The sequence below is a fragment of the Pempheris klunzingeri genome, chromosome 2 (assembly GCF_042242105.1).
Source record: "Pempheris klunzingeri isolate RE-2024b chromosome 2, fPemKlu1.hap1, whole genome shotgun sequence".
Classification (NCBI taxonomy): Eukaryota; Metazoa; Chordata; class Actinopteri; order Acropomatiformes; family Pempheridae; genus Pempheris; species Pempheris klunzingeri.
The window spans coordinates 10,558,889-10,581,203 of NC_092013.1; the positions used below are offsets into that span (position 1 = coordinate 10,558,889).

At 41.4% G+C, this 22,315-nt stretch overlaps 1 protein-coding gene across 1 annotated transcript; it reads left to right on the top strand.

Annotated features, from left to right (window-relative positions):
- The first annotated feature begins 1,069 nt into the window (after positions 1-1,069).
- fgd5b (FYVE, RhoGEF and PH domain containing 5b) lies at positions 1,070-22,029 on the top strand. Its single transcript, XM_070836894.1, has 21 exons — positions 1,070-1,079; positions 2,382-4,941; positions 8,558-8,711; positions 9,297-9,355; positions 9,470-9,500; positions 10,942-11,093; positions 11,265-11,421; positions 13,336-13,426; positions 13,521-13,571; positions 13,983-14,041; positions 15,379-15,450; positions 15,670-15,738; positions 17,458-17,541; positions 17,730-17,809; positions 17,979-18,075; positions 18,619-18,756; positions 18,856-18,958; positions 19,622-19,758; positions 19,984-20,109; positions 20,288-20,442; positions 20,936-22,029. Exons 1-21 carry the CDS (start codon positions 1,070-1,072, stop codon positions 20,970-20,972), a joined length of 4,422 nt encoding a protein of 1,473 aa, XP_070692995.1. The 3' UTR covers positions 20,973-22,029.
- The last annotated feature ends 286 nt before the right edge of the window (positions 22,030-22,315 follow it).

Sequence of the window (22,315 nt, forward strand, 5' to 3'; positions counted from 1 at the left end):
AGACAATTTTAAAAGCACAGATATATAAAGTAGATAAAATAAAAGGTTTTTGTGATAGAAAGTGTGGAGAGCATGAAGGAAGGATTGGTATTTTTTGAAAGTGGAAAAAAATATGATGGGACTACTAATAACAGACAAATTATGTATGCTTTATAAGTTATAACTAATACTCTTTATCATATATTTATTATATTCTTTATTGATCACTGAAACGAATTCCTGTGGAGGGTGTGGACCTTTTGCATTTGCTAAAAAAAAATGCAGCAGTATAAGTTGGTAATTAATTTACTGTCACTTTCTAATGAGCCAATACATGTGTGAATATAAATAGTCATTAATAGATTATTTTTAATCCATGAAATCAGCAGTTATACATTTTGGGAGTCAGATACTCTGCGCAACACCTTTCACAACCTGGCAACCCAGAAGCTGTTGTTGTTAAAGGCTGATGACCAGCATCAATAAATGATGTATCTACCAGTAATAAAAACCATTAGTTAGAACTTATAAACCCTTCATTTAAAAAAAACTCCGTATTAGGAAGCATTAGGTAGCATTATTTCTTTTATTTCCCACCTGTTGTTTTTGCATATAATCTGGTGTTTTGTCAAAAAAAGTTCAAATTGACAGTTTTTTTTAATGGTTTTTGGTGTAAAGTCTGAAATGCAAACGTGTGAGACATTGTAATGGATAGTATCCCTACTACTGTCGCATATTAGGACATCAACCTGCAGATTCAGGGGCAGGCGGGTGTTAACACCTCCAGCAGTGGAGTGGAGCTGCTGCTGCTGCAGAGGGATGCCGGAGTGTGGTGTGATGGGCGCGGGTCGAGCCTCTCTCCATTTGGTTTCCAGTCGCGTCCTGTGCGCGCTGTGGGGCGCACAAACGATCAGCTGAGCAGCGCTTTTGCTCTCAGAGGAAGATAGACAGAGCTGTGTTCAGTCACACTCACTCACTCTCTGCTTGGACAGTTCAGCTTATTTTTTATTTTTTATTTCATGTTATTTAAGATTGTGTGTATCGAAGCTGCTTTCTTGGACGAGATGTTGGGGACGGTCGCTTCGCCAACATGAACACAGGTGAGATTATTTATTTCAAAGGACGGAAAGGATTTAGAACTGATACTCTTAAAAGCCTGTATTTCACCATGTGTCGGATATTTAGTATATTTTGAGCAAGTGCTCATAGAGCTGGGCAGAGAGAGCCAGAGAGACTTTTAGTCTTCATCATATCTTCTTACATTTGACTTTTTGTACATTCCTGTGAAAAGATGGTGAATCCCGCGGTAACAAGAGGATGTGAAGCAAACCAAAGTATGTTTAACGCAATGCTTCTTGATGTCTGAGCAGAGGGCAGTGCAATGTTGGGCAATTGGTCACTCCATAAAGAGATTTAGACATGATTTAGCGCCAATTCGGGTGTAAAAAAAAAAAAAAAACTCCAGCAAACATTTTGAGTCCTCAGCAGTCATCCACGGGTCTAATATCCCATTGTTTAATGTATACTGACACCATAAGACTAAATCTTGACTGTATTGTTATTTTCAAGAAATGTATGGTAATTTTTATTTATATTGCCCAAAAGTACAAATCACAATTTCCCTCATGGGGCTTTACAATCTGTGTAGCATGAGACACCCCCCAAAAAAGCCCTTTCAACAGGAAAAAAATGAAAGAAACAACAGGAAGAGCAGCAGAGGAGGGATCCCTCTCCCAGAATTGCTCAGAACAAGTTGTGAGCAGAACAGATCAACAAAATCACAGTTTAAAGAAGTTACGATGACAACATTTCTGATGTGGAGACCTGAAAGAGGACATGAGCCACAGGACCTCTTCAGTGTCCATTCAGGTCCTTCTCTGGAAGTGGCCGTATGTTGTACAAGAGTTAAATGTATTGAATATACATGAGTTACACATGTTTTTTGTCACTCTCCTTTACTGCATATAGAGTTTATTCTCAGTGCAGTAAAGGTAGCCTGAAAGGGGGTCCTCTCGCTTGAATCACAGGAAGTGAGTCAGGGAAATCCCTTACATTTTTTTTGTATTCTTTGACAAAGGATGTAAAAGCCAACATTACTCGTTGTAAACCCCATGTTATGTCCTTATAGCACCCAATTTTTAATTTGGGTTGATCTTTTTTAAAGTATTTGAGCTGATCTACTACATATATTTGACACATTTGATAGGTTGCCAGATTAACTCTTTAGTAAATGTTGTACACATTTTGTGAAGAACATTTGTGAAGAAATGGTCAAACTGCGACCACAAGACAATATCTAGAATCTTTGAGCAGTTTTAGGTCACAGGGACACAATACAAATGACCTGTAAGCTATTTTAAAGCACATAATCTTACAGTTTCCTTTTCCTGTTGTTCTTTCAGACAGCACCAAGCCTTCTGTTGCTCCAAAGCCAAGATTTGTTTGTCACGCCAGCCCGAGGCTGCCCTCCCCTCTCATGTCGGCAGCCAGGGGTCCCAAACCCTCTATAGCCCCGAAACCTAAAGTCACACCAGAGCTGAATGGCAACCAAGGAGGATGCATTAACGGCAGCTTGCTGACTTCAGATGGTGTGGTTGATGAAGAGCATGAGGCAGAGAACGGCCTAAACACAGTGGTTGAGGACAGGTTGCCAGCTGAGAAACAATTTAACGCCTACATCCTCAAATCACCACAAAATGATGTTGAGGATGTGCCAGGGGGGGCAGAGCACGAAGAGGTGACAGAGGAGCAAAAGGAGGAGGGAGAAGACAGGATTCAGAAGATGGACGAGGACTGGAGGTTAACTGACAGCGCTCTAACAGAGGAGGTGGACTCCCTGGAAACACTTTGGGTCAGTGATGCTGGACTCACGGTAGATTCCGAGGAGGTGGTGGAGATGGCTGACACAGACATGGCGGAGGACATGGATGCTGAAGGTTGTGACGCAGGCGAGGCGCTGGCTGACACAGATGGCCTCTCGGTGGGGAACATTTCTGTTAATAGCATCGATGAAGAGGCAGGCTGCTGTTCTGCTGGAAATCGACGCGTGATGGAAATCCAAGGAAAACCTCAAATCGAGGAGGATGACTGTACAGCAGATGATTTAACTGAATCTCTCACAGACGAGCCTGGTCTCCTCATCAATGACACAGATACACAAGTTTTTCTAACAGACGTGGAGGAGAAAGAAGAGGAATCTGCTCCTGATTGTGGCATCACGTGTAACATCCTGAAGTTTAGATGTGGACATAAAATGAAGGAAAAGGGCGAAAACCTACAGAACATTAGTTTTTATGACTTAAGTTCTGAAGGCCAGAAACAGGTCTGTGACACAACTAAGAGACGTGCCACCGTAGAGGAAGATCCAGCTCATGAGCCTTATTACATCTCTTCGGAGGACATTATTAACAGAGAAATGATGCCAAGGAATAACAGAGGTCATGGATTACCCGGGAGTCCACTCACACCACAAAAATTTGCCACTGTAATCAACAGTGGGGTTTCAGCCGAAAATGGACAAATAGCGTGTGCGTCTTCTGAGGATCACGTGGAGATCAGTAACAACGGGCACAGCAGCAGTGATGAAAACAAGGCAAGAACATACCAGAAAAGGACGACTGTCAAAGCTGAGGACCCAAAAGCTCAGACAGAGAAGGCCTTGCTTAATCATTGGGACTGCCAGCCGAGGTTCAGGCTGGTATCCATCTCAGTGCCAACAGACACCGACACCTCACTGACATCTTCTCTCTCAGAGAGCCAGCTGCTTTCGCCGAATGACTCAGACGTCTTCAGAGACGAGGAAGACCTGGAGGGTCACATAGTGCCGTTTCTGGACGACACCACCGACACGGAGCAGGACATCAGTGATGAGCATGTCTATGAGGAGCCTGGGCACAGTTCGGAGGGTGAAAACGTTTTTCCTTTTGATAGAAGGACAACAGAGATGCGTTTCCGCTCCCTGTCACACCGCATTAATAATAATGTAGCTGAGATGGGAGTGCAGTTCGCTCAGAGACCCTACGTGAGTGGATTCGGACAACCTGCCCTGAGCAGCAGTCCGATGCTGCAGAAGAGCTACTCCAAGCCCCATCATTTGTCCCTGTATCCCCGCTCCCTCTCCATGGAGGGACAGGATATGCCTCTGGGTGTGTATAACTACAGGGAAGGTTCCCCAAGACAGGGAGGCGCCATTTGTTCATCCGGGAGCTTCTCACGGAGCTCACCTCTGTCGTCCAGTGGCCTGTCTACTCCGACATCTGTAGTGGATATCCCTCCTCCGTTTGATCTGGCCTACATCACCAAAAGGCCCATCACAAAGAGTTCCCCCTCGCTCTTCATCGAAGGAGAATCGTCAGAGAAAAACAGGAAAAAGAAGTCCTCCATTAAACGTTTCCTGATGCTTAAGTTCAGGCGGAAAACAGACAAGTCTGGTGTGGAAGTCAACCCATCCTCCTTTAAGCCATCTGCAGAGTCCAGCCACCGCACGGCAAGCAGACTGCTGGATCCAGATAGACGGAGCATAAGTAGCTCCCCACAGCTCCACTTACATTCTGCAAGTAAATCACATGTTTCATCCGAGCCAGCCTCCACCTTCTTGTTCTACAAGGAAAGCAAAAGAAAAGGGGGCACTGTGGCTTTTCTCAATCGCAGCGTGGTCCGGGTGGAGTCCTTTGAGGACCGCTCCCGAGTGCCAACCACACCCCTTCCCCTCACCAAGCCTCGCTCCATCTCCTTCCCCAACACAGATACCTCAGACTACGAAAATGTTCCTGCCATCAGCTCAGATTACGAGAACCTTCAGGTCCCACAGCGGAGGCCTGTCCGACAAGCGCCATTCACAGACTTCTTTGACCGTCCCAGTCGGGTGCTGTCCTCTGCCAATGACACTGATGGATATGTGGACATGAGCAGCCTGCCTGGGTTCAAGAGTAAAACTCAGTCATCTGAACAGGAAACAGAAAGGTATGCAAACAAAAGTCCACAGTCCCAGTAGCACCTCTGTGAGGTGGTACTTGAGCTAAATGCTAACATTTGCTAATAATCATGAAACACAAAGTTCAGCTGAGGCTGATGGGAATGTTATGAGTTTTGTTCTGATGATGGGAGGCGAAGTAGTCGTGGTATCACTGAACTCAGTAGGATTCATCCATGAACATCTGCACAAAATTTCATAACAATCCATCCTCATGTTGTGGAAATATTTCAGTCTGGACCAAAGTGATCGACCAATAATGCCACCCATAGAGCCATTAAACATGTGTCTGTGTTTGAAGTGTGTGATCATGTAGATTGATGCTGCTGGACATAATATTGGTGATCTTTGCCATCTTTTACACCAAACACAAGTCTTTTTTATGACTGCTCGGCCGCTGTGAGGGTTTAACAACACCCCTGGGGAATAGGATTTATAACTAAGTATTATGTTGAGTCCCTTGATGCTGTGATCAGACCAGACGTGGATTGGAGAGGGGGGTGGGACAGTACAGGAGCGTCCCTCTTGCTATGCAGTGAGATGCACTAAGCCTCAGCTGTGTCTGTGTGCTGTTGGGGCATGTTGGGTGGTAGAGGAGGAAACGCTGGAGGTGTTGGTGGGGGTGATCTCCTCAGATCTAAGTGAAAACAGGCTGGTTTCATTCATAAATCATCTTTTCAGGCTCTTGTGTTGATGCTGTAGGTAGAGCCCCCCTTCTCCCCACTGTGGTGCTATTTCTTGGTATGATCAGCCATGTTGTGCTGACATTAACCCATCCCCCCTGCATTCCTGTTGGTGATGCCCATATCATACAGGCCGCGCAGGATGATTAATAGTCAGAGCATTGTGGAGTCATTGCTCCTCTCTAGCAAGTCAGGAACAACATGAGATAAAATCTCAGTATGCTCTGTAGTCAGCAGTTGTTCACTGCAGTGCTTCCCTCTCATCATTGTCTTTATGTCTGCAAGGAAAACTACACAGCAAAGGCTCTAAAATACTCATTTTTGTGAAATGAAGGACATTTAATTTGCTACAGAGATGTAATGTTTTGTATTTCCTACTGAAGCAGACCTATAAATAGATACAAGTCAATACACAAGCTTCATTCTGTCCTCTGCGACATGCTGCTGGTGCCTTCATCCTGTAGCTTCAGTCACAACAGCAGCACAAAACTCCCCTATTTGTCTTTTTTTGAAATCCTACACTATTTCACAATCACAAAAGTGTATATATTTTTTTTAATTTAGCTTATTGAGTGTAAAAGCATACTTAAGTAATACCATCATACAGTGTAATACACTTGTTCCTTTGAGTATGGACAGTTAAATATCAGCCTGTGTAGATGATAGTGGTGGTGGTGTGTGTGTGTGTGTGTGTGTGTGTGTGTGTGTGTGTGAGTACTACTGTATTAGGTACTTATTTAAGTACTGTCTAAATTCAGATTAGTGTGTATAGGCTGTGAGTTGAGCTGAAACAGTTAAATTGATTAGTTAGTTAGATCAGCAACATTTTGATTGAATCATTAATTTTTTCATTTGTTAGGATCAGGGTATTTGGTGTTTTTTTTTATTTTTTTATCAAAATAAGCAATTTGAGTATGTCATTTTGAGAAGGGTATTTTTCACAATTTTATTGTGCAAATAATGAATTGATTAGTCAAGACAATAAAGGGGAAGACTATGGGAAATTCATCATTAGCTGCATCCCTAACTGTGGGCTCACACCCAGATCCCCTCAGCTCTAAGTAATTTGGTTTCAGTTGGATAAGTTATACGTACAGTAAACAGGTGCCTTCTGTGTAAGAAGCTATCTATGCTAGCACTAAACAAAGACAGTGTTATTATGGTTATGATTTTCCACACTTTGAGCTCCCAGTGACCACAACACCTGTAATCACAGCAAAGCAATAACCAGATAGGACAGCTGAGTCGGTGGCTGAGGCTCTTAGTTGTACAGTAGCCCGGAGGAACAGTAATAGCAGATCAAAGTTTGGCGATCATTGCCGTCTTTCCCCATCACTGCTATCACTGGAACAAATAGGCTCGCCAGTCACCCTGAGGGAAAAAACAAAATGAATATTTCTTATCTCCTTCTATAATTTATCTCCATAGATTTCGCCTTGAGCCATCATACAACCTAGCAGGACTGAGAGAAGTGACAGAGGAGGTTTATGAGGGAGTGATATAAAAACCTAATATAGAAACTGTGCATGTAATCTGCGGTTAAAGCACCCCCTGGTATCTCATCCAAAGTTCGATCCCTTGAGCAGTAATGGGCCATGCAGCTTTAATGTCTGCGATGCAGAGATCTGGATTGCTCACATATGTTGCTCATATGTAGCTAATTTGCATCTCAGTGGGGTTAAATCCAGTGGTGCTTGTAGTGAAACGTGGCAGCAACACTGGCACTAGCAATTGGTCACAAAGTGTAGAGGGTGCCTGCATCACTACTGTAACTTAAGGATGTGTTTTTATTTGCATAGTTTACACTCCCCACTGAGCTGCAACCATTAGCATATTCATTTGGACTCCCTGCAGAAGAGAATCTCGTAGAATAAAATACCGATATGCGTCCCTGACTGGGTACAGTTGTCACCGCAGGCCTCTCAATCAGTTTATTGGTTCCTCTAGACCTGCAATGTTTTATCTACTCACACTTGCTTCTAACGCTAAATGTGTTTATTATAGTAATATTTCAATTCAGACAACTGTAAAGGACCATAAAGATGGCTTGGATGGTTAAATGAAATTCATCTATAATCTCATATGAATGAAAGTTTGAGGGCAGTACATATTATAAAGCCACTCTGGTAAAAACCATACAGTCTGTGGTTAAAAGTGAAATGCTACTTTACAGACTGGACCAGTGGTTCTCAATCTGGGGGTCGCAACCCCACCAAAACATGATTAAAGGAATATATGCAGACACATATACACATCTTTTACACAAAGTTAGTTTATTTCTAATGTTTTTCTCTGATTATACCGAATGTCTTGGGAAATACTGAATACTTTCAGGTCATCAGGGCCCTTTGGGGTCATTAAAGGAGTTCGATATTTTGGGAAATCTATGTCACATAACGCCTGTGCTGTAAATATGGTAATCTTAGCTTAGCATAAAGACTGAAGACAGGGGGAAACAGCTAGCCTGGCTCTGTAAAATAGTAACAAAATCTGCCCATCAAACCCTCAGAAAGAAAAAGTACAATATTTCTCCCAAAATGTCAAACTATTCAAAACCAGTCAGGTCCACGCTAAGGCCATAACTAGTGTTTACATAGCATGTGTAGATTTTTTTATATTAGAGGGTCATCTGGACTAGATCAGGAATTAAAATTTTAAGACACCAGTCTGACTTTGTTTGTTAGGAGTCAGTTTTGAATGATTCAAAAAAGATAAATTTTCTCTTCTACATAATCAGCCTATTAGCCTATTGCTGCTCGGCTCTCAGAAATTATAATTATGTGTATTATTATTACTGTCAAGATGTCATTGAATGTCTTTGTGTGTCTGTGCCTCTGTTATATAATACATAATACATAAATCGTTGTATAAATACAATGTATGTACGCTACATTTCACCATAATACCACTTGTTTCTCTCCAGTGCCTATACAGAAGCCTACAACGTGTGTGCACTGGCCATCGCTCCACAGACTGTTTCGGTGGTTGATGTCAGGGGTGAGACGGCAGGGGAGGAAGACCAAGGACGCACCTCTGAGGAGGAAGAGGGATGTGTAGACATCAGTTATGACAGACAGGTTAGCTCTGAAAAATGTGTGAGCTTGTGTAGAGATGGAAAAAATATTTATACAAAATGTTTTGGAATATATTATTTTTTCTCTGAAATTTTAGCTTTCTTGTATTGAATAAAAAATACTTAATAATTAGTTAATTAAATGATAATGTCGTCACTCTGTCCTTTTCGCTACTGTTTACTGTTCATTAAAGGACTGTTGCTCACTGTCATTGAAAAAGTTATTTAATTTGGTTTGTTTAGCGCTGTCATTTTATAAGGGAAGTTGTCACGTTTTTTCCAAATGGTGAGCAGAGATGACGACATATTTGAAGAACTGACCACAACAAAATTAAACAACTGTTAAACTGTTGGTGAACTGTTTCTCACCTTGGGCAATTGCAAAATTGCCCTCACAAGCCTGGATTTTAATGCGGGTTAATGCGGGTTAATGGGCTACTACAAGGCTGTCCTCATTATTTCGAATTTGATTGCCGCTTGGAGACGATGTAGAGATGAGAGCCAGCTATACTTTTTGAACTGATGCCAAAATGCTTTAGCTCTTCCTAACCCTGGGCTTATTACAAGTAAATAATGTGATTGTTTACAGCCTGACGGCAGATCCAGAGCCTTTTACGTCGCAAAAGAGCTGGTGGACACAGAGAGATCGTAAGTTACATGTGAAACTAATTTCCCCCATCAAACATCTCTGCTTATCGGTTAAACCTAATCAGGTTCCCATAATTTTCCTGTTAAATTGTGTTTTTATTTCTCTGTCTTCAGACATGTGAAAGCCCTCAAGCTCCTCCAGGAAGTAAGTGATGTATCTTTATTCTCTGAATTTACCATTGCAATATAATTCTCGTGTACATATCTAGATATTCTCAAAGGAAGGGAATTTAAGTAGTTTCTACATTAGGCTACAGTAGGATGTATGAGTTCTGTAGAGCTGAAGACACCTGTTAACGAAAAGGCACCTCATGTTCGTCTAGTTTACATTTCATCTCCTAAATCCCCTCAAACAGAAAATTCTTTGTCTGCTTGTGTCTTGAAGGATAACTCGGCCGAGAACGAGCTGCAATGCTGTAATGTAATCCTTCATGGCAACTGTGCCAAATCAAAGTACGTCCACTAAAAGTGCTTGTTTTACCACTTACAGGCACAGATTGTTATTTGAACTGTGTGACAACATTACAGAGAGGATCCCTACAGAGAGAGACCTGTAAGATCCTTTCTTGTTTAACTAGTGGTTTCTTCAAATCCACCATTCTTGTGGAATAAAAATAGTAATTTTACACAGGAGTTGCTGGTCTACTAATGTCTTGGTCACTTAGTTTGTGTGATTGTGTGACTTTGATTTTAAAGGGTTTGGATCCAACACAATATTTGTGAAACACACAATAACACAAACAACAGGGGACCAGACCATTTTCTGCTACGTTAAAATGACTGGTTTGGTTAATGGAGTCTGGTGTGTTTGAATAGTGCAATACAATGGCTGTCTCTGGTTAAAGAAAAAAAATATCCCACAGGTCTCTCTCTGTAGGTATTCTTGTTGTAGTGTTGTTAGACATTTCAATTAACAATCTGAGCACATCAGTGGAAAAAAACAAGCAGCAAGTAGACTTGCTTTGACAGGGATGCAACTGCCCTGAAGGATTACATTGCATTGCAGCCCATACACTGCCGATTCTGGACTCCAAAAGTTTTTGTACCTACTAGTCATTTGGAACCCAAAATATGTGAAAATAGTTATTATATAATAATAATTCTTTGAGCAGTCTTGTTCAGTCAAAAAGTACGTAACAGGAACAAGTACAGGAACATTTACTGTAAATGACCTTGCGGTATTATTGCAATACCAACACAATAACAGCAAGGTCATTTACATTTACCCACACTCGTTCACATTCACACATCAAAGCTACACCCTACAAACACTACAGTTAGGGCTTTTGTGTCTTGCTCAAGGACACCTCAGCAGCTATAATGAGGGAGGAACAAGTGCTGCCCTTTCACTTCCCATCCTAGATTTATCTCTCTGCTGTGGGGATTACACTACCACTGCTCCAGTGTTCTTATCAGTGATGAGATTTCTTGATATAATAGCTCATGTACTCCCTGCTGTCAGATACTATCTTGTTCCACTACTGCAGTAGAAAGGAGGAAACCAGGGGAGAAATTGTAATTTTAGTAAGATTTTGAACATAAACTATAAAAATAACCATTCCTCCACACTCGCCCCTGTGTGCCAGGACTTTCGGGAGGCGGTGGGGGCAGCGGTCGGGGACGAGGGGGATCCTGTGTTGGATGAGGAGCGGCTTCGAGAGATTCTCAATGAGCTGCCAGATGTTTACACGCTGCACCGCAGAATCCTCAACGAGCTGGAGAATCGAATCCGAAATTGGTTAGATGCCTACACAGTCTGATACTTTTAATACCACATGCACACATGCTACGACTAAGAAGGATTTACCTTCTACACTCGTCCCTCTTCTTCCACAGAGTGCACACACTGATGCAGCCCAGAAAGCAATACACATTTTCCCTCCATCCTCTCCCCTCTGTTTTTTCTCAGGGAGGAGAGTCAGAAGATTGCAGACATCTTCCTGTCCAGAAAAGCAGAGTTCTTGGTTTTTACCACTTATATCGGCCACTACGATCGAAGTATGAGCCTGCTGGAGGACAGCTGCCGAACTTCTCCTGCCTTTGCAGCCATTGTTCACCAGTTCGAGGTCAGACCTACAGAGCTTCTCTAACTCTAAACACCATGAGTGCAATGCAGCACGTAATGCTATCCATAAAAACATTTAAAACCTTCTCAAAATTTTAATTTAAGATCAAAACTATGAACACACATACCACAATATGAAAAGATCTCTCTGAGAATTTAATGTCCTTTTCCTGATGAACATCTTGACTTAAACAAATAGAATAACAAAACACAGGTGGGTACACATGACATGTGATACTCTCACTTGCTCTTCAGCAAAGAAACTCTGCCCCTGTGTGCTCCACATCCTCCTCTTCCTCAATCGTTCTGCTCTTCTATTTCTTTTCTGCTGTGTTGCCCCTAAATTTGAATCCCAGCCTGCATGAAACAGAAAACAAATGTGTGCAAATGTGTACATCCAATGTGCTTAAACAGGAAAACAGGACTACTGGCGATGTTTGGAACAATTCAGCTATTTGAATAGAAAATAGTTCCAGAAGTTTTCATTAAGAATAACGGTGATAATGGTTTCAACCTCATGTAGTTGATAGTTATCAAGAGCCTCACTAATCTCTGCACATTATCTCTTAACAGCAGAGTACACTGTGTGTTTGTGTTTGTGTAAGTGTCCTATGTGCAACCGTGACAAGGATGAAGTGCATGTTTTGTGGTAGCAGAGATGGCGGAGGCGAGGTGTGAAGTATTTGTGTGTGTGTGTGTGTGTGTGTGTGTGTGTGTGTGTGTGTGTGTGTGTGTGTGTGTGTGTGTGTGTGTGTGTGTGTGTGTGTGTGTGTGTGTGTGTGTGTGTGTGTGTGTGTGTGTCTCTGTGTCTCTGTGTGATAAAGAGGAGAGCCCGCGCGACTAAAAGCGAAAAAAGGAGGCAGACAGCTATAAAAAATGATAATTTAATTTCTAGCAACAACAAAGTGTTCTTGGCTGTAAAAGAATCTGTCATGACACCCGAAGGAAAAATATAGACCCTATGTTTAGATGTTAAGAACAACAATGTTTGGTATGAGCCACTCAGAACAACAATTAAACACTGAACGCCTCTTTAAAAACAGGGAAATCTTAAAACGTATGCAGGCTGCATTATCCCGGCCAGAGAAGCTGTTAAGTTGATGTGTTTCAAATATGAACATTTTTTTAGAAATAGGATACAATGCTTGACAGTTCAACAGGGAGACAGCAGCATCTGTTCACCATCCACTTTTTAATTTACAATTAAATATATTATCCAGCCATGGACAAAGGAGTTCACTTTATAGACCACTGAGGAGAAGACTTGGCAGAAAGTCTTGCAGAGATGTGCAGTTTTCTCCGTCTGATTAAAGAGCAGCCATGTTTAAAAGTCCTCAGATTCTCCTAAACCCTTTATGTATTAATGTCAGTGCAGTAAGCTCTTTTCTCTGTTTGCCCCTCGTCATTATGAGTTTAATTTATTATGAATTAATAGTAAAGAGTTTTTACACAGGGAAACGGCTGACTTAAGTTTTTCAATACTTCTGAATTAAACCTGTTCAAGGACCAAAAAACTAAAGCTCTTTATTAAGTTCCTATCACTTTAAATTTGTGTGTGTGTGTGTGTGTGTGTGAGAGAGAGAAAGATGATGTGCATGTGCAGCATTACTGTCTTTGCACACACAAACAAACAAACCCACATTTAATATCCTACAAGGCGCTGTGCTGACCAGCAGTAATTGTGTTATTGGCCCTTGTTCGTACTTAAAATACGACTGCTGGCTCTGCTCAAAGGTCCTGTGTTGTTGTATAAGTTGACTCTCAGCACAACTTTCATTTTTAACACATTCACTGAGATTTCTTGTGTGGCCAAAGTTTATTTTTTCCACAGATTTCCACAGTAAATCTGCTCCTAATGAGCATCAATGACACGGTGATGAAATATTATACTTATAATTTGTTTCATTTGTCTCAGCAGCAGAGTCCAGCTGGGGAGAAAGTGTCTCTGAAACATCAGCTCCTGCAGGTCATCGTGCGTGTGGCGCAGTACCGCATGCTCCTCACTGGTGAAGATTTAGTCTTTTCTGAATAAAGAAAGAAATGTTTAAAAAACATGTTTCACTCAGTGGTTGCACTCATTTTCTCTCACTCCTCTTACAGATTACCTGAACAACCTCTCCCCTGACTCTAAGGAATATGAAGATACCCAAGGTACCGTTAGCAGCTCACTCTGCTCACTCTGCGCTCTCTGTTGCTCACAGGAGAGCCTTACTGGCCTGTGTTTGTGGCTCTGTGTTTACAGGGAATTTATCTCTGCTCATTTGGCATGGAGAGGTGGCCATGTGAGAGCCAATTTAGACTTTTTTTTGAACCACCAGGCAGTCATTTCAGGTCTCTTCTGTGTAAAGACTGTGATGTGTAATTCATGAGATGGCCAGTTGCAGCAACACTATCTCTTATCTCCGATAAGGGAGCCGCCCCCCGCCCAGGCTTGTGGACACGTTTGGGCGCCTGAGTCATTTTGAGTTTTATGTCTGGTGACTGTCTACATAGAGACAAAAACCAAAGAAACATCTCGTTAATTATTCATTGTGAATATTTCTCTGTGTCTGTCTCATACAGCTGCTGTGGCGGTGGTGTCCGACATCGCAGATCAAGTAAACGACAGCCTGAAACATGGGGTAAGCATCGTGCGTTGGCATATGTAACTCATATGTAAACGAGAATTACACGTTTTATTTTCAACCTAAACCTAAACAGAGATTAAAACATATACCCATAAAATCCTTCAGCTTAGTACTTCCAACTGTAAATTTATGAAATCTGGACCTCCTATAACTTCAAAATCTACCCTGCCCAGTCAGCCACATAAAGTTTAGGTAAACAGATTATTCAAGAAAGGTAAATGCTTCCTGAGTAAATGTAGCGTCCCTTTTCTCAATACAGATTTGACTAAATGTATACAGGAGGAGGAAATATGAGTGACTGACCATGAGGCTGACATAAGTGGTCTTGAATGTCCCTCAGCAGGGTAGAATTGTCATTGTGAGCCTGTAAGCATGCTGGCGTAGTATTTAACTCAGGGTTTCTCAAAGTTTTGACTCAGTGCCAATTTAGGGAGCCAGCAAATGATTGAGGGCTGCGCAGGAAAATGCACTCATGAAACAAAATGATTACAAAACCAATCATTTATTTATTAGATCATAAGATGCCAGAAAGGTTCCCCAGCAGCAGAGAGAGAGAGAAAGTTTACATCTGTATATCACAATAACACGTTATTATTATTAGTAGTAGAAGTAGGATTAGTAGTGATAAGTGACTATGATTATAAATTTGTTAGTACAACAACCTCATTTGAGATTGATGGTTCTGCATCCCTCTGGTCACAGCTGTCTTGCTTTCTGGCTCCACCTTTATGTCCATCGCCAACTTCAGTCAGGCCCACAAGCATTGATGGCAGAGCATAAATCCCATGACACTCACGAGGTTCCACTAGTCACCATCCAACCAGTAGCTTTCTACAAGTTGTTATTTCTAACCTGACGGACGCTTGTTGGGGGACCATTTAATAACGCAGGCTGCTGAAAGTCAAAGTATTGAAATGAAATATAATGCATGTGTTTTATGTTACATTTAGGGGTCGCACAAAGTGTTTCTGAGGGTCGCCATTGGCATTTTGAGAATCACTAATTTAGCTCAAAGCACTGCTGTACCAAATTAGAGCCTCAAAGAGCTGCTAACCTGGCTGTCGACTTTTTGATGGCTTTGTACAGCAGCTCCAGTTAGAGCCACATGCCAAATAATGACATTTCTGAATAGTCTGACTCATTCTAAAGAGAATGAAGAGAACAATAAATGACATGCCTGCCTGATCCAGGTGATAACGATATCTAAAAACAAAGGGAGTCATAAAAATAGCTTGGGGCTCAGAGGAAAATGACTCTTTCATCGTTTCTCTTATTTTGGCGTCTCCTTTTCTCTGCCTGTCTTTCTGTTCTTTTCTCTCTTTGTGTCTCAGGAGAACTTGCTGCGTCTGGTCAACATAGAGTACAGTGTTCGAGGCCAACGGGACCTGCTGCAGCCTGGCAGGGTACGACTCTGATAACAGCATTGTTTCTGTCCGTTGATTGCCAGCCCACCCTGTCTGCCCTGCACCACCCCTGTGTTGCCCTTTACACAATGATTCAGCTGGGAATCCCCAGCCGGCCTGGTTTTAAAACAACACCAATTATTGCAGATGCCCCTTCTGTGTCAAGATCAGATGACTTTTGAAGAGTTCAGTTCATGAGAATATGCTTTTTGTAATCAGGTCTTTGTGAAGGAGGGCACCCTGATGAAAGTCAGCAGGAAGAGTCGACAGCCACGCCATCTGTTTTTGGTAAACGCGCTGCTTCTTGTTGTTTGTACCATATAAGTTAACAGGAACATGTTCCAGTGGTCGTACTATGTTAACCTCATATTTGCTTCGTCATATAACTACAGTAAATTCTTAAGCTGTCTTTGTGTAAAATGTAGAGTCAGGAGTTTTCTGTCTGGTCCGTTTCTGTGTCCAGACTGAGCTATTAAGAGCAGGGTTTCCTGGCAGGATGTTTCTGAATGCTGACTTCCTGAGCCAGTTCTTTACTCACAGCACAGAGAAGGTCAACGCCAGATCTTTATAAACTGAAGGGTCCGTGTACACCTGTGAAACTTTCATGACTTTAACTCTCAGCTAAAAATTTGTCTGATGCGTCTTCAGCGCCTTTAATATAGACGGTGCTCTCAGCTGACTAAGATAAGGCTAAAGGATCTAATTGTTAAAGTTGTAAGTATAAACAAAGTAACTTCACCACCAACTGCGACGTTCACTTTGTGAAATCATAACACAGAAGCCCTGAAATGTTACAATCAAGAGACATCAGAAAATGAAACGCCTTCGCAAATAATCCAAAGAGCATCATCAAAGCGCGCTGCTTTTCCCTCCTGTGGCGTTTTTGAAATTTGTGGCCTGGGCTCGACACTAAAAAAACTCGTAAATGTCTCTTCTGGAGGAATGTTGGTAATCAGTGCTGCGTAACTTTCATCGTACTGGTTTCACCCAGATGCTGATCACACGTGATCAGCTATTATTAAAGACGGCTTATAAAAACAAGTCTGCAGGAGCTGCCAGTCTGATAAGAAAAGTACTAAAACACACAGGGACAGTGAATAAAATGGTTCAGGGAAAAATAATACTGTTTCCTGAAGTGTCTCATTCATGTGAAGGTTATTATAGTTTACTAAAACTAAACTACAACCTAAAACTAGGTGGAAAAAACATTTTAGTTTGCTGAAAAATAAAAACTAGAACAAAAACAAACTTAATTATGTTACAAAACTAACAAAAATGAAATTAAGATGTGCAAAAAATGTCTTTAGTTTTAGTCATTGTCAATTTGGTCAAATTTGTCAACACAAGAGGCAGGAGGAGGCGTTGGTGTATCTTTTAGTTTAGTGAGACTGGGATCATGTCAACGTGACAGGGAGTCAAACACAGTGTTGTGTTTGTGTTGTAAGGCCAATTATGAACTTATATTATTATAGTAATAAACACTGACACTAATAAAAACCACACTAAATCTAAACAATAAAAACTAAACTGAAATGAGAAAACACTGAAATGAGCAAACCCACTCTGGAAACTAACTGAAACTAAACAAAAAAATTTATTGGTGTATGAGGATGAAAAGTCAAGCTGGGGGTTTAAATCTATAGATCCCATCTAGACATGTTGTTTGAGCCACACAAATACTCTGAATGGTAATTTTGCATCTGAACCTTTTTTCTGCCCAATTTAAAGTGTTCTCCTCCCCGCAGTGAAAAAAAATCTAGACTTGATAGAATAAGGAAAAAAATGTATACTGTTGTTTCCCATCAATGAATCAACTGTGGGAACTCGTCAAAGACGAAGCTCTTGTATTAGTTTAGAGCGCCTCCTACTGGAGCCTTGCTGCACATACATAAGTGATGAAGTCCAGAGACGATGTTGTATCCTTTAAACATGTCCTCTGATCTACTTTTACCAGTGTGTTTTTCAGATTTACTGTGATTTACAAGTCTTATCTCTGTCTGTTGTCAGATGAATGATGTGCTGCTGTATACCTACCCTCAGCAGGACGGCAAATATAGGCTGAAGAATACTCTGCCACTCACTGGGCTGAAGGTCAGAGTCTAAAGTCGTAAACTCTTTGATTTCTGAACGTACTTGGAATGATTTACTTCTTTGCAGATAACAAATAGTGTGAGAATGGAAAAACGTGCTCGTCCCCAACTGTCAGACAGGAAATATTTGCCCTTTATTTCTCTCTCCATGTTTATGGTCTTTGATTTGTAATTTTACTGATTTCCCAGGTCAGTAAACCCATCATAGAACATGTCCAAAATGCACTGAAAATCGAAGGAGCAGACATCTCCATCACTTTGTCTGCAAGGTGGGTCACACTGTCCCGTTTGAATAATGGATGATATCTAACATTAAAACCTCTAAAATGTGTTAAATGTTTACTGCTGCAGCTTTGGGATTAATGACATTTGCATTGTTTCATTTGCTGAATTATGTTTTAGTACTTAGTACTTAAGTTTCGTGTGTTTTTTTTACAGTTCCTTCATTGAAAGAGAAGACTGGTATTACACGCTCAGCCGCACTGTGACTGAACACGCCAGAGGATCTGTAGCATTCAACAGCTGCTCAGGAGAGGTGACCAAACCCTGCTTCTCTGTATTCATTTACCAATGCTAATAGAGTACTATATTCAATAACTTTCCTCCATGATTGATAACGTGCTTTATCATGTTACTTGAGTTCCCAGTTGTTCCTGACTTAATCATTCTGCATTTCACTTGTTTAATTTTCATCAGATTGCCCCACAGGCGTGTAGTATAGCTGAACTTTTGAATGTTTTGGTGGCATCCCATGGTGGCGCTTGACGTCACGGCCACACGATTAAAACGAAAATCAAAACTCTTGAGGAGACTGGCTGCAGGCAAAACCAAACAAATAATAATGTATTCAGATCTGTGTACAAAAAGGATCAAATGTGGGTATTGTTTGACTGGAGAAGTTTCAATACCACTCTGTACTTGGTTATTTTGGTCGATACCATAAAGGTATCAAGTGCCGATACCCAACATTTAACAATTTTTCATCAGTCACGCTTATCTTCACCCAGAGGATAACTGTTATAACTGTCATCATCAATCTGATAAAGTGTGTTTTTCTGTTTGTGTGTGTTTGTTCCAGGCCAGAGATCGTCTGCGGCTGTCTTTAGGAGAGAAAGCTCCCACACTTGTTCCAGTCTCCCAAGTGATGATGTGCATGAATTGCACCTCAGACTTCAGCCTCACTCTTCGTAGACACCACTGCCACGGCTGTGGAAGAGTGAGTCACTAAAAACAAAACAAAACACAGGGCTTCATAATGCTTTAATAACACTCACTGTTTTCTGTTCATGTGGTGAATTCTTGTTGTTTGGCACAGATTGTTTGTCGGAGCTGCTCCAGGAACAGATATCCACTGAAATATATGAAAGACCGCATGGCAAAAGTGTGCGATCACTGTTACAACGAGCTAAAGAGGAGAGGTGGGAAAACTTCAGCTTCAGTACATTTTTAGTACTCATCAAGCAACTTGACTGTCAGTCTGCCAATCAGACCACAGATTTTGGTATTGCTGTTCTTTGAATAGAAGCAATATGTTAACCCCTAAATAGTAAACTGCATCACTGAGAGACGTTAAATAGAGGAGGAGTGCCCCACTTACAATGGACTGAAACCAGACAGAGCAGGCAGAGTTGGGAAAAATGGGTTTACTGGAATAATTTTACAAGAAATATATGCATTAAAAAGAGAAAGTAGTACATTTGGAAAAGTAGAAATGAAAAGATTAAATCACGGGCTACAATTACTTCAGTACACAAATACATCAGGACACCATGATGTAGTCATCTGATATTGTTTTAAGCTACATTGTGTGCAGGATGTAAAGGAAAACATTTTCCTCACATAAAAATGTCACCATCTTGGAATAGTTTTTGAATTCAGATGTGTTTTTAACTGGTCCCAGTCATACTCATGTATACTCTCACCATGATTCTATGAAGGATATAACCTCTGCTGGCGTACAGTTCAGACACCAAGCTTGCACCAAGTCAACCTGCCGTGTGTTACTGAGTTTGTCAGTGTGGGTGTTATAGTCTGACCCCTGTCCTCTGCTGTGGTTTAAAAGCATCTGTGTGTTTCTGCAGGCGCAGATGTGTCTGCGCTGTCGGCTAAGAGCAGTCCTCGTCCAAACCGCTCCAGTCGTCCTCTCTCTGCTGTGTTCCAAAACATTCATCCTCCCAACATTTGGAGGCATCGGAAAGGCACCGCCTCCTTTACCCAGGTGCGCCTGCGACATCCACGTTCACATCATACACGTCATACACAACAGACCAGTGAACATAATATCCTATTAATATGAACGACATCAGGCACAATTTCTGTAACTACTAAGCAATGACATTTATGACTAAAAGTATTATTTTTCAGATCCTTCAAAAGAGACTTAAATAAAAATGAAAAGTGACTGTGCTAACTATCAGCCCCTTCTTGTTCCTATGTTGTACAGGTGACTGTGTCAGAGGAAGGCTCCGTTAGCGGCAGCCTACAGCGCACCAAGAAGAGCAAGAGGAGCTGGAAGAGGCTATGGTTCCTCCTAAAAGACAAGGTGCTTTACACCTATCGAGCCCAAGAGGTGAGGGGAAACATATACTCCCCTTTAACCTGAACAGCACACATTCACACTCAAACAGATCTTACAGGTCTAAAGCCACCAGTTGTCATGAAGAACTAAAAATGCTGAAATGCCCACAGTTACATCACGGTATCTTATTATCCCCCTCTGTGCCCCCCGCTGAATGTTCTGTCTGCAGGAGAAAGTAGCGGCAGAGAGTTTACCTCTGCTGGGTTTCACAGTGAAGGTACCTGACGAGCCGGAGGGAGAGGAGGAGGCTAACATCTTCCAGCTTTACCACAAAAACACTTTGTATTACACCTTTAAAGCTTCGGACAACTACACAGCCCAGAGGTGAGACGCAGGCTCACTTGACGGCGAAAACGTTTTGAGATTAGAAATTTAAAGATATTGAAAAATGCAAATATTATGACTATTATCGTAGTATGGATTTCTACTTGCTGTTGGAGACTCTGATGCTCTTTGCCAGTGTGACAGTGTCACAGCGTTGCTACTGATAAGTCGCAACAGTCAAAATTATCCTTGAATGATTACGTGGTCCGAAGTGGAGCATCACCAAATTTGAAGTTTCATCATTTTCTCCAAACAGCACAGCAATGTGTGGAGTTTAGAAAAGTTAGTAAAACTTACTCTGGGGACAAGATACTATAATTTTTCACTTTCAGGAGCACACTATAAAATTAGCTGAGTTAATAATGCAGCTATATGTCATGCTGACAGGCACAGAATTGGTTGTTTTTAGGTGAAGCAGACTGAAGTTGCTTTTTTAGCACAACTATAGCTCATGCTGTTTTTTTTCCTTATGTAAAATGCTCTTCTCATACAGGTGGGCAAATGCCATGGAGGAAGCCACAGTTTTATAGGAACAGCTACTCTGGGCGGGCTGCCGAAAATAGAAATCTGCTGCCTTTATTCTGCTACAAACAGGCTGTGAAACTGAAAAGTGGACGACAAACAGCATTTGATTATCCGTGCAAGGTGTAACGTGCCGGGCTGGACTGAATAAAAGACGACATGGTGTTCTTTGAGAGGGGACACGATTACCTACTTTGTCGACCTCCGCTGTCCCCTGCCTGCTGTTACGGCAGGTGTGATGCAGGGAGCCGTGTGCGGCGTTGGCCCAGATACCTGCCAGTGTGGAACGTTACGTCGATGTGACATGTATTTGCCTCAGCAGCTGATCAGCAACACCCCTCCAAATCAGGGGGAAGATTTTTGGAAGAGAAAGATAAGATATTGTATCATTAAATTCTTTTTTCACCATATCAAATATTTTCAAAACAACGTAAACAAATAATTTTAATAACTCAATGGACAAACTCTTAAACCTCCTATGTCATTTTACTGTTGCTTTCATTGGAGGCTGAAAAAATACTAATAACCTCACTCAAAAATACTTAAATCTGAAATGGCCTAATGTTCAATTACAAAATTAATAAGTTATGCCTTAATTTCAACATGTGTTCTTCCACTGGATCAAATGCTTCGTCTGTGTCTACTACTTTGAAGCACAGGCTGAATGAGTAATTTCATATGTATAGTGTATGTCTGTAGCTTTGCCACTTTACCTGTATTGTTGGAAACGGTCCTGGTCGTGGATAAATAGTTTCTATGCTTTTTTGCACTGATATAAAACAGAATGAACCCTCATCATGGAGGCCAAAAGCTTCAGCTACTATTTACTTAACATGCTTTTTTTAAAAATGGGAATTGTTTTAAATGCCTAAATCGACTATAATGTTAATTCTCATTTGCACAAACTCCACATCCAGATGTGCACAGATGTTTTTGCCCTGAACTGAACCATAAATCACTGATTTCACTGACGTACATAATCAGTGTAGTAGACTTTGTACTGTACTTGATGATTTGTTAAGTTTGAATTCAATTTTTTAAAATTTAAAACACTATTATTTTAAAGTAAAGACGGCTTTAACGATGGAAACGTGTGTATTTTTTCTCTTTATCCTCTTCCTGTCCACTAAATGACAACTGGGCTGAACATTAAAGTACAACAGGCTGTTTATTGACTTCCTGTCACTGCGTCCTTACTGATGGTAAATACATTAAAACCAGAAACATCGGCCACTATGCTGCCAAACAGCTTGCGCTGCTCGTGTAGCACCCTTTATATGAGCCTATCTTGTCTGCACTGACATGCGGTCCATGTGTGGCCTGTTCTGATGAACCACCAGGCTGGCTAGCG